The 17,023-nt window shown below is 38.2% G+C and overlaps 1 protein-coding gene across 1 annotated transcript in view; it reads right to left on the bottom strand.

Moving 5' to 3' along the window:
* The window catches only part of tgfb2 (transforming growth factor, beta 2), a 64,252-nt gene that overhangs the window by 789 nt on the left and 46,440 nt on the right, over positions 1-17,023 (bottom strand). The window contains exons 2-5 of the mRNA XM_032531994.1: positions 16,275-16,438; positions 10,234-10,366; positions 10,036-10,146; positions 2,437-2,611 (exon numbers count right to left, since the gene is read on the bottom strand). Of these exons, the coding sequence (XP_032387885.1) occupies positions 2,437-2,611; positions 10,036-10,146; positions 10,234-10,366; positions 16,275-16,438 (583 nt within the window). The remainder of the gene's footprint in view (positions 1-2,436; positions 2,612-10,035; positions 10,147-10,233; positions 10,367-16,274; positions 16,439-17,023) is intronic.

Below are 17,023 nucleotides of genomic sequence, written 5' to 3'. Positions count from 1 at the left end.
CCTACATGGGGCACAAACTCTACCAGGTACGCTAGCCCCAGAGACATCTCAAAATAACCAAGCCACGATGCAATAAAATTGCCCAAACCAAACTCAAACCCAATATTTTGTTGGGACCTGTCTGGTACATGTGAGCAGAACAGATGCGGTTAACCTGTCGGCAGACTGAGGAACAAGGGAATGCCATGAAAGTTATTGGAAATGAGTCAAGACACTCTGTTTAAAGGAGAATTCCGGCCATTTTTTACATTAATCTTGATCGTCATAAATATACGTGTGATTGAAAAAACCCTGAGCTGAATCAGTGCAGGCAACACAGAGTAGCTGCAGCAACGTGTATGAGCTTCCACTGATCTAAAACGGCAGTTGCTGGGGCAAGTTGTAGAGAGCCTTTGTGCCTCTTAACAGACAAAATGCAATTAAAATGACTGTGTAACACAACAGGGCCCTTTCGTAACATCAAGATGCGTTTTCAACTCAGACATTGTTTAAATTCACCTACCCTGGTTCCTGTCTCAATCCTGCCGATAACTGGTAGCTTGTAGCTGCTAGCTCCTAGCCTGGCTTCTGTGATAATCATCCTAACAACAATCCACGGAGCGGTGGTGTGGCTATGTCCTCCAGAGGACAGGTCATGTCACGTTTTAAAGTTTATTCCCCCCTAAAAAAAAAATACACTGCACACTGTTTTCCTTTTCCTGCTACAACGGGACTTCATTGCGAGGCTACAGCTACATTCTCTAACGCTATATTTGCCCCGTTTTCATGTACATACATAGTCACTGATATGGTCATAACCACTACAGTACTCAATAATCTATTTTTGGGGGGAATGAACTTCATGTTTTCGTCGCAAAGCCATGACCTGTCCTCTGGAGGACATACCCACACCACCGCCGCTCCGTGGATTGTTGTCGGGATGATTATCACAGAAGCCAGGCTGAACACACTAACCGGATGGAAGCTAGGAGCTAGCAACTACTACCGCACTACTGTTTTACAGTTTCAGCTGATGTCTAGTGGCTCAGAGTCTCAGCTGAAGTCCAGCTCTCTCTTTAATTCAATTTTATTTATAATATCAATTCATAACAAGAGTTATTGCGAGACACTTTACAGTTAGAGTAGGTCTAGACCACACTTGACTTGACAACTGACCTCCCAGAGTCTACGCTGACCATTTTCCCATATATATATATATATATATATATATATATATATATATATAGATATATATATATCTATATATATATATGGTCATTCAAGAAGAAATTAATGTATGTGATGTTAGATGACTTATTGGTCTGCCTTCTTCAACATACTTGGTATTCATGGAAATAATTCTCCTTATACCCTCAAGACATGCTCTGGCTCACAGACATCACTGGGAGAAGAGCCAGTGGCTTTATGGTGGAGTCAGCTGACGGCAGAGTATCGCTGCACATATCTACCCTCATTGAGTGTAACCTCATCCCGAATAACAGGAAGGGGGGTTTATCTTAGGCAAAGCGAAATTGGGCCCAATGACTGACCTTACTAATTCTAACCTTGAGATTGGTGCAGCTGTACTCGTGGAGATAAAACATGGAAAAACTGTGTCAAAAGAATCCACACAAATTGGAGCTTGAAAAATATATTTTCATTAAAAAATAATAAGTTGAGTTGGAGACACAGATACACATTTACAGATACAAATTGCTTTGCATTCATTTGTGCATTGTGTTTCCAAAGTCACAAATTAGAGGCAACAAAATGACACAGATTTACAGATGCAAATATCGCTACATTTATTTGTGTGTTTCATGAGTTGCAAATTTGTATGAGATTGTTTTAGCACCAAGGTTTTGACACAACAAAAGGGCACAGTCTATCTGTGTCTGTAGGCATAATGCTCTTTATGGAAAACTATAGTAATAAAATTCCTGTGTTAGCAGCTCCTTAACCATAGCACCAAGCTATAACCACCAAGTCCGACGCCCGAGAGTGTCTGTATCCTTTTATCACTGATGGCCTAATAATCTCTCTCCATCTCTATAGAAATATACATCTCTCGAAAATATATTCATGCTGCCCCCCATTGTGCATTGTGTTTTACAAATTGCAAATTCATATGACCATTTCAAGCGCCACACAAAGCAATTGATGTCAATTCAATGCAAAAAAGCACATCCAAACAATGTAGTCATGAAGTAAAGCTCATAATAACTGTGGCTGGATTATCTGTACATACAGTTTATGTGACATGAGAGCATTTGGCTGCTTATCAATACATAAAAACCACAACTCTTAGCACAGAATACTTTGATATTGCCATGATTCCTGATACCTTAGGCAGATATCAGGTCACCATATCAGGAAAACTCCCAGAGCGGAGAATCTCAATTTATGTGTGTGTAATGAGACCAAGAGTGTGAATTCCTGTGAATTCCTGGTTCGTACTTGGAGCAGTAGGCTGTGTCCAGGGCTCTCTTGGATCGTTGGTACGGGTGGTGGGACTGGGACTCCAGCCGGTATGAAGGCAACAGCATGAGAAGAAGGTGTGGCGCCTGACTGCTGTGTCGCCGATTCTTAAACGCCTTCAGGTCAACACCGTGGACGAAGCTGTCATCAATACCTGGAAACATAAATGAGATCAATAGGCTGCATACTACTGTATGTGAATACTTTTGTTAATTAACAGGTCAAAACATAAGATTTAATCTGATCACATTTATCAAAATAAAGAGACTAAAGGCATTATTTTGAAAGAACTTGAAACAGTGCCTTCCCACACTTCAAGATTTGAACAAAACAGTAACAGTGAGGGTGTTGTTTGTAGCTTGTAGCATTAACATTTAGCCTGCTGGTCGGATAGTTATTAGCTCGACCTGTTAGCATCATGGACTGCAAGTTCCTGTCAGCTTTATTAAGCAGACTTAATAACTGTGTGTGTCGGGAAAAGCAACAGAGTTGATATTTCATCTCATCAGAAAGTGTGAGTGGCTGGGCTTATTAGTTAGAGGCGTGTACATCTTGGCGAGCAGAGTAGACAGTTGTAGGATAAAAAAAATAACCACTGATGGTAGTGATAATTTAGTTGGAAAGTAGCGTGACTGTCACTGGCTGTGTTTAAAAGGGACCACAATGAAGTGTTGGAGCTCATATGGATTTATTATTCTCTGACAGATAGGTAAGTAACGTTAGGGCTGTTAAATTTGGCTACTGCAGACCCAGGCCTTGTGTGAAATTTGCAGATGTTTGTGACGGGGTGGTTGCAGAAATATCAGGGTTGTAGGACAGGTCAGTTTGTAAGCCTGCAAAATATTGATGAGGCCAATAGATATTGTGCCTGTTAAGTAATATAGAACAAACTACTTCATTTAAATGATTCTGCCCTCAACTCAACCATCTCTGCCGACATCCCCATTGTTAAGCAGTTTAAATATTTAGGCATTGAGGTCTTCCCCTGCTTAAACCAGATCATTAAACATAACTATTCTGTTGCTCTGAACAGCGTTTTAAAGGATATGGAAAAGGGGATGGTCTCCCCATGTTGATTAAAGCCCGTAACTCAGTGGTCAAAATGAATGTATTACCCAGGGTCAACTCTGTGAGCTCTTTGCTGCCTCTCTCCCCATCTGCTGGCTACTGGCGTAAATTACAATCAGCAATTTCTAAATTTATCTGGAAAGGCAAGTGGCCCGCTGACTTAAGATGTCTACTCTACAGAGGAGGAAAGAAAATGGTGGCCTCTCAGTTCCCACTTGGTTTAATCCAGATGTGTCTTTGAAAGTGCTATGACAGAGCCTTGGTTACTCCATGGCGTTCTTCTTGCCAATGTTTCTGACAAACAGTGCCAGCTACGCCCCATTATCTCACATCTTATCTAAACTTGGAGATAAGCTGAAACATACTGCCATATATCTTATAACAGGCACACTTTTCCCCCATTATTCAATAATACAGCACTCCTGATTGGTGGGAGGCCGATAACAGCCCCATAATGGAAACAAAGGGGAGTTCATCGTCTATAAGACATTTTTGTGAGGTTGGTATTACCCTTTTCTAACTTACAAAATGCATTCAGTCTACCACGTTCCTCTTTTTTCTTTTACCTTCAGTTAAGATCAGCACTCAAGGCATACGGTGTTCCCTGGCAGAGGGCTCTGCCCATCCATTCTATCCGGAAGTTATTTACTGTGCAGCCTAAAAACTGTGGTATGGTATTCAGGCTTTATCAGTTCTTAGTGATATCTGGCAACGTTGGCCTTCCTATAGAGAGGATCTGGGCATGTGATTGCCCAGGCCTGAGTAACGATCTCGACTGGCATGATGTATGGTCTAACATTCCATAAGTATCACGCAATCCAGACCATCAGCAGATTCACTACAATTTCATTCATAGGACATATCTCACCCCGTGAAAATGCACCACATGAAAATAATTAACAGCCCTATATGCACTCTGCCCAATTAAAGCTCAAGGTGCATATCTTCTGGGAGTGCGCTCCTGGAACAGTATTGCATCCAAAATCTCCACCTTGATTAATGTTACTGTACCCGTTACTGCCAATGTTTTGACTCTGAATGACCTGTCAGCCTTTCAGCTTTCTAAAGCTGAAAAACGTGCTGTGTTTCTTGGTCTTATAGCTGCTAAGAAGATGATTGCAACCCGTTAGAAGCCACCTCATGACTTATCTGTTTGTACATGGATCCTTTCTTTTTTGGATGCCACATACATGGAACTCTCTACGGCTCACGTGGGTCGAGCCGGGGAAGACTTTAGACACTTGGCACTGTATTGGTGTTCCTATGTCCCAGTGTGTTATTTGTAACTGTTCGTGAATATTATTATTATTCTGATATTGTTTTCTGAATATAAAAAATTAAAAATGTGATCACAAAAAAGACCTGTCCTAATGTGGTAAGTTGAATATGGTTGTTCAACAATTGGACACTGAATGCTGTTCAATTTGACCTTTCTATGTAAGATATGTAATATAATGGCCCTTTTCTTTTTTTCCTCTCTCTTGTTTTCAATGGGAATTGTTGTGTTTCTGTAAATAACATCACAGAGTACGGTCTAGACCTGCTCTTTTATTAAAAGCGCGAGATAACTGTTGTTGTGATTTGGCGCTATATAAATAAAATTGAATTGAATTGAATATTTGAGGTCATGTAAACTCTTTTGTTTATTTCAATACAATCTACAATTTGATTTATTTTGATTTTAATCAGCAGGGCCCTCCTTCTGTTTCCCTATATAGCATCCTGAGCCTCTTATGTGTTACCTGCCGTTAACTTCTTTTTTTCCCTTTGTGTGTGTGTGTGTGTGTGTGTGTGTGTGCGCGCGCGCGCGTGCTCACTTCTCATCACCTTCTCTCTCAGTTTCCGTTTTCTGAGTCTAGGTTACTCTTTACAAACCCAATATTATCACTTTCTCTGTAATATGGCTACATTGTTAACTGATGTTTGTAGGGCTTTTAAAGCAGGTGCGGTGGCCACATACGTTGCTGCAAATCTGGTGTGTGAGTGTGTTATTCCTAATGTAGAACTAGTTAATTTTTTATGTTTTTTGAATCAACATTATCCTTCATGATAACAAACATTTAATTATTGGCAACATTTATAGGTCTCCCTTTGCTCTGACTGAATCTACAAAGTGTGTTTTATCAACTAATAATTAAACTAAACAACGAAAAATTAAAATTTCTTGTTTTCCTCCTTAGTATATTAACTTGACACAATGCAAGACTATAAATGTAGATTGTTTTATTCAGGACACAATTGCGCACTGTAAAAATCAACCTATAGAATCTACTCAATGAGGTAGAAATTTGCTCTCTGGGTAGATTTCACCACATGTTTTGAGTGAAGCGTGTCTACATTTAACAACTATGATACACTAAAAGAAATTAGGTAATGTCTACCTAACATTTTTCAATACATTACACAACCGATTACTTATACAAAGTAAGTAAGATTACCTCTTGATTGGAAGCACTTAATACTTGTTATTAATAATTTAACAATATTAGTAATTAATCATTATTCATTCAGGGAAGGTAAACTTTACTTTAAAAAATATTGTCAGACACAGGAGATAATTGATCATGTTAATTCATTTTAATCAATCAAATGTTCAAAAAACATATTCATATATTCATATTCAGTATATATATATATATATATATATATATATATGGATTCCAGTTTGTTTGTTATCCCAAACATAAACATCTTACATTTTTTAAAGTTTACAATAAACACAGTTTTATCGTAATCCATCGTTTTTGATTTGGTTGCGGAACATATGCAGATATTTGCAAAGCCTTATGGGTTTGTTGAAGACTGCATTTTTACCACATCTCAACACTGTGTCTCTTTGGTTAAAGGGACTGACAGACTAGTACCAGCCAGAAACACACTGAGTTCAGTCCTTGCTCAACCAATTTGTGTCTTTTGAATAACATTGATCCATGAGATAATATGCACTGTTTGAATGTAGAGAATTTTCAATGTCAATGTGTTTTGAGAGGAATTTTTCTGATTGCATTTTACAGTGAGCCTCATTCAGCACCAACACACATAAAATTAATTCACAATAAGATCCCAGGAAACAGTCAGTCTGTGCCTGAACACAGTGACAAACAGTTCAGCATTAGCTTACTTAGCAGCAGTTTTTTATTAGCAGTTTTGCTCTGTCAAGCACCAAAAGAATTTCTGAAATACTTTAAGTATACTCAAGCTTCTTAGTATACTCAAGTTTGAGGGAGTAGATCAATCCCATCAACAGCACACATGCCTTGGTTTGGTTCCCACACACGTTCAGCACTTTGTGCCTCCATCGCAATTAACACGTCTGCTGTATGCCCCTTCGCTGCAGTATTATGGATCACAAACACCTTCACCACCATGTTAAAAAGAGAAACAAAAATATGCACTTTTAAGTTAAAGACAATAACAAGCTACTATCCCAATATATTTATTGATCACGTTTTCTTGGTCAAGCCAACATCTTACGTCTTCTGCCAGCCGATTCTGTACCTTTGTTCGTTGAACAATAAATCCACTTACCTTTTATCTCTGCATCCTGTGTTGTGCATTTGAGTCCGCCTTTGTACCCTGACAAGAATGTTGGTTTAAAAACCTGCATTATTAATATAACATTGCATATATACAATATAACAGTCACATCATGATTTTAAGTAGGGAAAGACCTCCTGCATCATTACAAACTAAACTAGATGTGGCATTTCTGTCTAATGGTGGCTGTGCCCACGTATCCAAAGTATTCATGTACTGTATATATATATATATATATATATATACCATGTGATACCTTTAGTTGATTGATAACATACCTGGCAATCTTGGACGAGATGTTCTTGATGTTCCCCAAGGGACTCATTGAGGTGAGACAGACAACTGCATCTCTTTTTCTCTCTCACACATTGGGACTGTGAAGAGATGCATTTAATGACAAACTTATTTCTACAAATTATTGGCACATTTTAGTGAAAAAGCAATATATATTTACCTGATTTACAGTGTTTATGAGATGATGCATCCTGCTGGTACCAGCAGCTCCTTCTTTGCTAAGCATCAATGCAGACCAGTTACAGGTGTCCTCAGTCCACTGAAACATACGTTGGCGCCATGGAAAGTCATGGGGGACGGCTTACAAGGTTCAAAATAACTACTGCTACTTCACATGCATTTTCATGCAGTATTGAAAAGTGGATGAAACCATTGTGTCTTGAGAAACTTGATTATCGATCAATGTTAACTCACTTTAACATCTTGCTTTTTCCCCTCACACAGCGCAATGGTACCGGTTGCCCTCTCAGCGCATCTGCTAAACGCTACTCTCATAACACATTAAATAAAAAATGCTTCCAACCGCTGCCTTTTTAAAGAAATAAAGTTAACTTACAAGATAAATGTGACGTTAGCGTATGCGCCTAACAGAATGTTAGAGTGTGACTGTCAAATACCACAGCAGGTAACGTTAGCTAGTGTGAAGTAACGGAACTAAAATCTCCTCCAACAATCTCCACATTGCTAGCTATGTTTAGTAACGTTGGAAGTTAATGTTAGCCTTTCACCTCTGGCATTAGCTAGCTGGCACTCGGTAGCTTGCTAACTTTCAATGACAGACTGCCATTGAGTAACTTGTTAACAGCCTAGAGAAGCAAGCAGACTATACCATCTAAACCGACCATTAAATAAGATTTTTATACACAGCAACCTGTTAAAAGGGAATCTTACCTTAAACCAAACAGCTTGACTTTCCAGTGTCCCGCCAATGAAACAATAGATGTTGGCCAAGAACCAGCACTGACGCATGTGCACTTTGAACTGCAGACTTATCATTTTGGGGTAGATTTTATTATGATTTTTTAGGTTGCAAATGTTACTATTATAAAAAATGCAATGTATGTACAATGTACCCATTACTGTATATTTGCTTGCTGACTAATATTTTACTAGATTGTAGTAAAATTTAAACAAGTTGCACATGTTATATTTACCTCTCACCAATATTTGTTTTTACAGTGAACTGGCATAGATTCCAGTAAATCCCTTTTGTTGATGATGCATGGATCTTCTTTGACTATAAAGTTACTAGTGTAATTAATAAACATGCTCTCATGAAATCAATTAGAGTTAAAGGAAAACATTGACCCTGGATTAACTCACATTTTATCAGCCTTTTTAAACAAAAGGAAAAAGCTTGGGCCAAATATCACTCCTCTAAGGATTCTGATCTAAAAATCCAACTACTATAAAGTTATCTTTTCTCATGATATTCATAATCCTAGATGTTTGAATGTTAATAGATAATGAAACTAAAAAAGCTCCATACACCAGACACAATTTAATAATGAAATTATTTCAATATTTAAATCAGTATTTATTTTCTATCTGGGGTTCCCAACAGATTAACTCACATGATATGGCTTATTCCTTAAACCTCAATATTTATTACTCATTTTCCAGTATAAAATGTTTGCCTGTTGATGTTTTTCATGCTATATGTGAGTTAAAAGAAAGAACTACTGCTGGTCCAGATGGTTTAGAAGTCAAATTAATAAGTCTCACCCTATTTCTATTAGTTGTACCATTGCTAACATCTATGAAATGCTTTTTGTTAATCAATTATCACATTTCAACCAACCAACCAATCAGTTCAATATTTTATCTCAATCTATCAGTTTTTAGACCAAATTTCTCTACCACCACTGCTCTTCTAAAACTCATGAATGATGTGTTCTCAACCTTTGATAAAAGCCAACTCACTAAGGCTTTTGATATGGTCAATCACTATCTCCTTCTTGACAGGCAGTGCTGAATTGGTTTAAATCAAAATGCTCTCCTCTGGTTTAATGCCTATCTTCACAATAGACACCAGTGTGTTGTTTTTCAAGGTTTTCAGTCTGACTATGATATTCTTACCCTCATTTTTTTCTATTTTTATTAATGACTTAACTCAAATATGCTGTAACTGTCATGTTTATCTTTATGCTGATGATACTGTTATTTACGATTCTAATTTTTATTTATCACAAATCCATAATTCCTTACAGTTTAACTTTAATTTGGTTAAAAACTGGTTTTATAACAATATACTCTTACTGAAGAATTGTTATTAATTTGCTATGTAGATTTATTTTTAGGTGTCCATACAAACCTCACTATTGTTTTATTTATAAATCACTGACTAAAGCCTATTTCTAAAAGGTAATTTCACTGGGTTCAGTTCATCTTTAAATGTATTTATTTCAACCTTTTGCCAAAACTTAACGTCAGCTTTATTCTGGCATGCCAATGGTGCCATTTAACCATGTGACTCTTTTTCTATGTTTCTGATGGCCACATTCTGCTTTATGACACAAGTTTGTGTAGATGACGGGATAACATTTTCCTGGAATTGTACCTCGTACGATTTTATGTGAGAAACAAAATTAATTGATATTACAAGATGAACTAACACATTGTTTGTATTGACGTTTTCATTGGATTAGTTGAAAAAAAGAAAAATCCGAATCAAATAACCTGCAAACCGTGCCTCCAGCTCCTCACTCTTGTTGGGAATAATGTAGTTATTTGATGGTACAAACGTGCAGCACGGGCAGTGCAGGCTGATCTTGAATCCACTGTTTCTGTCTGTGAAGAAACAAAAGTCACAACAAGGGGAAACATGCAATAAATGATGATGAACGTGCTGCAGTGATGGGAGGAATATGCACTCACCTCTGTGGTTCAGCCATTCACTCACTGCCTCTGTGACATCAAAGGACAGCCACTCTCCCTCTGTTCGCATTTGTACCACCTTGCTGTCTATATATCTTTGTGTTGGGGACGTAAGGTCTCTGTGTCCTAAAATCTATGTACAAAACAGAAGCATGAAAGGTCAAAGTTGTGAAACAGAAATTTTGTTTACAGAGCTATTTATTTAAAATTCTTATGTTGTATTTGTTTTGACAGTTAAGAATGCTGCCACACAGTCAAGCACCAAAAAAACTTAATTAAGTTGCTTGCAGTAGTCACAGCGGCTAAAGAGAAATACCCAAAGTTCTATGCAATACAGTTCTCCAACCATGTGATTGCATTCCAAATGACCATTTCTGATCTGCCAGCTCTGTGATTAAGGTTGAATTAAGGTTATTAGGCAATTGGATTTTGACATTTGTTTATGTTAAAGAAAGGTTATGGTCAAACGTATGTTAAAATAAACATATACTGATTAGTAGGAGACAAGATGCGAATATCTGGACAACAGTTTGCACCAATTGATCTAGTAGATGTTGAGATATTACGCAGGATAAGTGACTACTTTGACCTGCTGGTGGTGCTAGATGTAGAGTCAGGGGATTACAAAAGTCAATTTGATTCATTTTCTATGAACCATTTACAAAATGTACAACATTTCATTGGTATACATCTCATAGTTGTGGACACATGACAGTCTAGACCAAAGGGGTGGACCTTGTTACTCACAAGGGTTTTATTACAATTACTAAGTTATAACATTAGTTGTAATCCTAACTTCACCACAGCCATGTTTGCTGACTATGGTCTGTGTGTGTGTGTGTGTGTGTGTGTGTGTGTTGACCGCAGACATCTTGGTTCAGAATGCCGGCCATATTCCAAAATATAAAGTTTGTCTCCAAATAAAGTTTTAATTAAGTAGAGGCCAAAAGTTTGGACACACGTTCTCATTCAATGCGTATCCTTTATTTTCATGACTGTTTACATTGAAGATTATCACTGAAGGCATCAAAACTATGAATGAACACATATGGAATTATGTACTTGGGGACCGCACTCGGAGACACATTCAAAGTTTTCGCAATTTTCCGGATTGACTGACCGTCATTTGTTAAAATAATGATGGCCACTTGTTTCTCTTTCCTTAGCTGATTGATTCTTGCCATAATATGAATTCTAACAGTTGTCCTATAGAGCTGTCGGCTGTGTATCAACCTGACTTCTGCACAACACAACTGATGGTCCCAACCCCATTGATAAGGCAAGAAATTCCACTAATTAACCCTAACAAGGTACACCTGTGAAGTGAAAACCATTTCAGGTGACTACCTCATGAAGCTCATTGAGAGAACACCAAAGGTTTGCAGCGCTATCAAAAAAGCAAAGGGTAGCTAGTTTGAAGAAACTAGAATATAAGACATGTTTTCAGTTATTTCACACTTTTTTTGTTAAGTACATAATTCCACATGTGTTCATTCATAGTTTTGATGCCTTCAGTGATAATCTACAATGTAAATAGTCATGAAAATAAAAGAAAACGCATTGAATGAGGGGTAGTTTGAATCTTTTGGCCTGTACTGTAGGTCTCTACAATCACAAAACAAATCAGTATTTGTGAATAAATATGCAAATATGGGGGGTTGGGTTTTGCGCTATGCCTGTTTACCACTTGAGATTGAGTAATGTAAAATTGTGAAACAGAGAGTTAAACATAAGAGGGGGCTCATGGTAAAAAGACGCCCCCTCCTCCTCCTGCTGTGGTGGGGATTCTGTCACAGAGGGAGCCATGGAGGAGGATCAGGACTTTAACAACCTGATGAACATGGACTGTTGGTTTGTCTAATTTTCTTAATGTGTCCAGATTGTATCGCACTGTTGATATGAATACAGAAACTGTGTTTCTGAATGTGGCCTAATTTCCACACGTTAGCTGGGCCACTCTCAGACTAGAGTTTCCCTTACAATGTGCTTGCTGTTCTGTGCTTTTTGTTTCTTGTTTCTGTTTAAGAGATGACGGTGGTGATCTTTCATTTTTGGTTAGGAATTGTGGTGGACTGAATGCTCCTTATAAAACGTATCAGCACTCTGGGCTTACTAAAAAAGAGAAATATTGACACTGCATTAGTACAGGAAACACAATTGCTGCAGGTGGATACTGGCCGTTTAGCCAGTAGATTCTGTCATACAATTGCATCCTCCTCAGCCATTTCTAATAAAAATGGAGTTGCCATTGTTGTCAAACGGAACATCCCACTTAAAGTGATGGTCAGATGATATAGGCAGGATTGGGATCTCCACATCAGAGTTTGGTGCTAGGAAAATTGCACTTGTGTCAGCTTACACGCCTAAAGTTTTTGATGGCAATTTCTATAATACGCTCACTAATCAAATATTAAATCTTATCCTTTCCTGTTAAACCTTCTCCTATTAAATCTTCAGATGGTAATATTAGAACTGACCCTGTTGAAATAAAAAAATCCTTTTAGACATTTTTTTCCAATCAAACAATGAATCTGAGGTTACTGAAGTTGTTCTGCGTGTGTTGTTTTGTCTCCTTCCCTCCCTTCCGTCTTTTCTCTGTTTAATTATTATTATTTCTTTTTTTGGGGGACCTGGGACGCGTTCTCCGTCTCAGTGTATTGTTAAGTTACTGTGCACATTTGAAGTTTATGGTACAAACTATCTCATAGAAGTAGAGGATGCATTATGAGAGCAAACTAATGTACAGGAAAAAAAGTTAGTTTTAATGTATTGTTATCCAATGTAAATAAAGAGCAGAGATCTGAGGAGCAGTAGTAGACCATAGTCCACCTGAATCGGCCGGAGTTTAAAATTCCAACACAGAGACAGTGAAAGGTGATAAAAAGTCTTGTTGTCCCCCATTTTAATGCAGCTTTGCTTAGCTTAATTTGTTGTCAGGCAAGTGCTTTCACATTTTGCAATTTTCTGCACAGCTTTCTCACTCTTAAAACAGCCTAATTAAGCCTAAAAGTGTATCTTGTGCAGAACATCTAATATGTAGAAGATAAAGCTGTACCTATGATGTAATTGCAGGTTTGAATACGGGCAGTAGTAGGTGCACATAATGTAAATGATGTCTTTGTCCAAAGTGAAGCACCCCTTCTCTTCTCTGCTACTCTTCATATTCGTCAGATTTATCTACAAACCCTGGCTCAGGTTTTCTTTGGACCAGCTCTTAGTTATGTTGTTATAGGTCTAGACTGCCGTAGGACATCGATCTTCAGGGTTGCTGGATAAAGCCGGAAAAAAATCCAGACCCTTGACTTGTGCTGAGTCCATGGTTCGATAGAAAGCCTGGTGTCGCTTGACGGTACATTTGCTGAAATCCGGTTGAGGAGTAAATTTTCGGCCCTCAATGATGCGGATATTGTATCTTCGGTTTCTGCCCTACATATCTGCTAGCTTCACCTCCAGCACTTGAAAAGCGTGGCAATGGCTGTCAAGAAAACTTGCATTGCTTTCCACGGTAGTTTTCACATCCAATCTGATAGAGCCAAGGCTTGCAGTTAGAGATGCTAGTTGCGAATGGATAGCAGGTAGCTTGTCGTTGCTAACTATCCCCATCTGTTGAATCGGAGAAAAACATGGTTCGAAGTAGCTTTTCTGTTTCTCCATTAATGCCTTTGCAATGGCAATAGTATCGCTGCACTGGGTCCTGCTCTTGTTTGCCATTCTGCTTTAAAGGGTCGCTATGCAATTCTGGCCATTTCTTTGCGGTTTTCTGGCTTTTTGCTCGAAGGTTTCTCTATAGCAGTACAGCTTCGGAATAGATGTTTGGTAGCTCCTATGTTTACTTGTGTGTGACTCTTTACTCGGTCAATCTGCAGTTTCCTCTTTCTCTGTTCCTCCGACACTGTTCCTCCTAAGTTTCTGTTTGTTTTTTGCCGGCTCAGCAATAATCATAATCGTTAATAAACTCCATCGCTACTTTGGTAGCTGGTTCCTGAATGGGCGTATGTGTGCAGTGCCGTGAAGCAATTCTTTACATTGCAAGACCTGATATCACACGATATTCTGACTTCTTGACGCTGAGTCCGGCGACTCGCCGACTGAAAGTTGCAAGGGTGGTTTTTCCGCTCCCAGGCGCTAGGGGGGAGCGAGACAACCACCATTCAACTTAAAAAAAAAAGGCATTTCACCTCTCCAATGACTCCGAAGCTGTTCAGTTAAGGTAAATTAAGCTAAAAAATCTGCATAGTTCCCCATTAAGTAACTCTAACGAGCATAAAGTAGTAGAATATTGACGTTGGAACCATATAAACAACTATTTGACAAAGTTGGGCCAGGGGCTACACTTTAAGCTGTCATCTCTGTCTAGCCGATCACGTGTTTCCCCAATTGTATGTTCTTTAAATTAATAATAAAATGTTGTACAGTATGTTTTCATATCATTAAGAATATAATCACAGATATCCCTTGAAGTATTGTGATATTATTTTCTGGCCATATCACCCACCCCTACTATGCACATAGTTACGTCAGACCAGTGACACTTACCATGACAAGACAGAAGGGTTTCAAGCCAAGATGAATAGACCATATAAACATAACTAAAGTTTAAAATGTAGTAATGTAAAAAAAAACTGCTCAGTAAATAAAGTCCCTGCAACCTGGGAGGAGTATACGGTGTCCCTATTTTCACAGTAACTTGGATCTTTTAACTTTTAACTAAGACAAGTATTGCCATATGTATGCTTTGAAATGAAAAATTCAATATAAAATTTCAAATTAACAATGTGCAAATGTCATCTTTTAAAAGGTCCCATTTTATATACATTTTTAGGGTCATGTTTGTATTTTGGAATGATAATGGAACATGTTTAGAAAAAAAAATTTTCTCTTACTGTCTGAATATATCCGTGTTCACCCTTTGTCTGAAATGCTCTGTTATACCGTTGGTCTCTTTCAGTTGGACATGGAAATCATTTTTACAATGTGGGAACTTTAATCTAATTATGACTTTAACGTTTCAATCTTGAAGATTTTCATTTAAATAAATTAAGTTAAATCACAAGCTATTGCCAAAAGAAGTAACACACTGGTGATTGAGCATATGGCCCACTAACAAAAGTATTGCAATATTTACATATTTTCTGTATTACAAACTGAATGTCTGTGGAGTCAAAAAATCTGTATTAAGTTACTGCTAATTCAAATCAAACATTTCCTACTAGTGCAGCTACACAATAAAAGCATTTACTGTATCGTTGATCAAAATGCATACAAAACAAGAAAATGGTCATTTTTGACAGCTAATCAGTTTGAAATATTGCAGGGACTTAGAAGGAGCAGCCACAGTGAGCTGTCAGATGAGCAGCTGCAGGCCGCAGGCTGCACACCTCCATCGTCTTGTCTAAGTAACCATCTACTTTCACTTTTGCTGTTTATAGACTCATGCTGTGTGGGACATAAAATCAGATCATGGTTGCTAACAAAATTATGTAAAAAGGCTAATTATAGACCTTTTTTGAAGCAGACAGTTTGACTTGTCATAATAGAAAACCACAGCTGAAATTGATAACCGTTTTTTGAAATGACTGCTACCTAAGCTAGCAAACATTTTGAAATGATTTCCATCTTCTGTTATTGTTTGCAATGAGAAAAGTTAATTATTTTATGGATTTCACAAATTTCAGTATGACATGTTATGCCGTAAACCGTTTAAGTCAGAGCATGCGCAACTCAAATCTGCACTCAACTTGCATCGGGCAGTGACACCGTCTCCTGAGTGAAATGCAGCCATAATTAATGGTTTTGAATACACCTGTGCTTTTCCTATGACATGTCAACATTTCTACCGTGAAAAAGGTCTATTGCCTAAATTCTTTATTAAAACAATAATCATTTGTTTTTGGTCGAAGTATTCTGCGACCTGTGGTATTAACCGAATCAGCTGTTACCTCTAGTAAATTGTCACCAAATGAACCAGGACACACATTTTAAAGTAAAAATAAAGTCAGTTAGCCAGCTCTTGATATCAGCCCAGAGGAAAGTGTGTGTACCTGGTAGAGTTCGATGCGCTGCTCAGACACTTGGGCCCCATGGTTTTGAAGACGGAAGATTCTGAGCTCCGCCTTCACCAGGTTGGAGGCGTTCTTTTCCATGGAAGACACATCAAACGTCAGCCGCCTGAAGTAAGGATTGAAGTGTGTAGGAGATATAACATCTACAAAAAAGGTGAGAGAATGGCTGATTTAGGATATGCATGTGTTTGGCAGTCAAAGAGAGGAGAGACCGATGTGAGACCGGTTAATGTGTTTAACTTGACATTGAGGCATTTAGTTAAAGGACAAATGATTAGACGACAATTAGCTCGGAGCGAGTAGCCAATCTAGAGTCATAGTGAGAGAAACAAAGTGTCTCCCCTGTGCTTTCTAACTGTGGTGGGAAATCTGGAGCAGGAAAAGTTACCCCCCCTTGATTTCATAACGCCACACCTGTCTCTTGTTGACTGACTCGCTTGTGTTGTTCGTTATGTGTCCAACTATGCATGCTTTCAAACACCCGACCAACTCTACCTCTGACTGGCTTACCATGAAATTGTACTCAACCTCAGCCAATCGTCAGCATTAATGCGCTTGTCTCGTGCACGGCCCACTAACCTAGGAAGAAAAAAAGTCTTTGCATCTCGGCTCAGAGATCTAGTTGGTCTGATGAAAAAAACAGCTTCAATTATAGTAACACCCCCAATCCCATCAACTTTCATTAAGACCTGTCTACCATCCATTGTCCCGTTCATCACTACAATCAT

The sequence above is a fragment of the Etheostoma spectabile genome, chromosome 12 (assembly GCF_008692095.1).
Source record: "Etheostoma spectabile isolate EspeVRDwgs_2016 chromosome 12, UIUC_Espe_1.0, whole genome shotgun sequence".
Lineage (NCBI taxonomy): Eukaryota > Metazoa > Chordata > Actinopteri > Perciformes > Percidae > Etheostoma > Etheostoma spectabile.
Note: the sequence above shows the minus strand (reverse complement) of the source record. Positions and strands in the feature narration are given on the sequence as shown.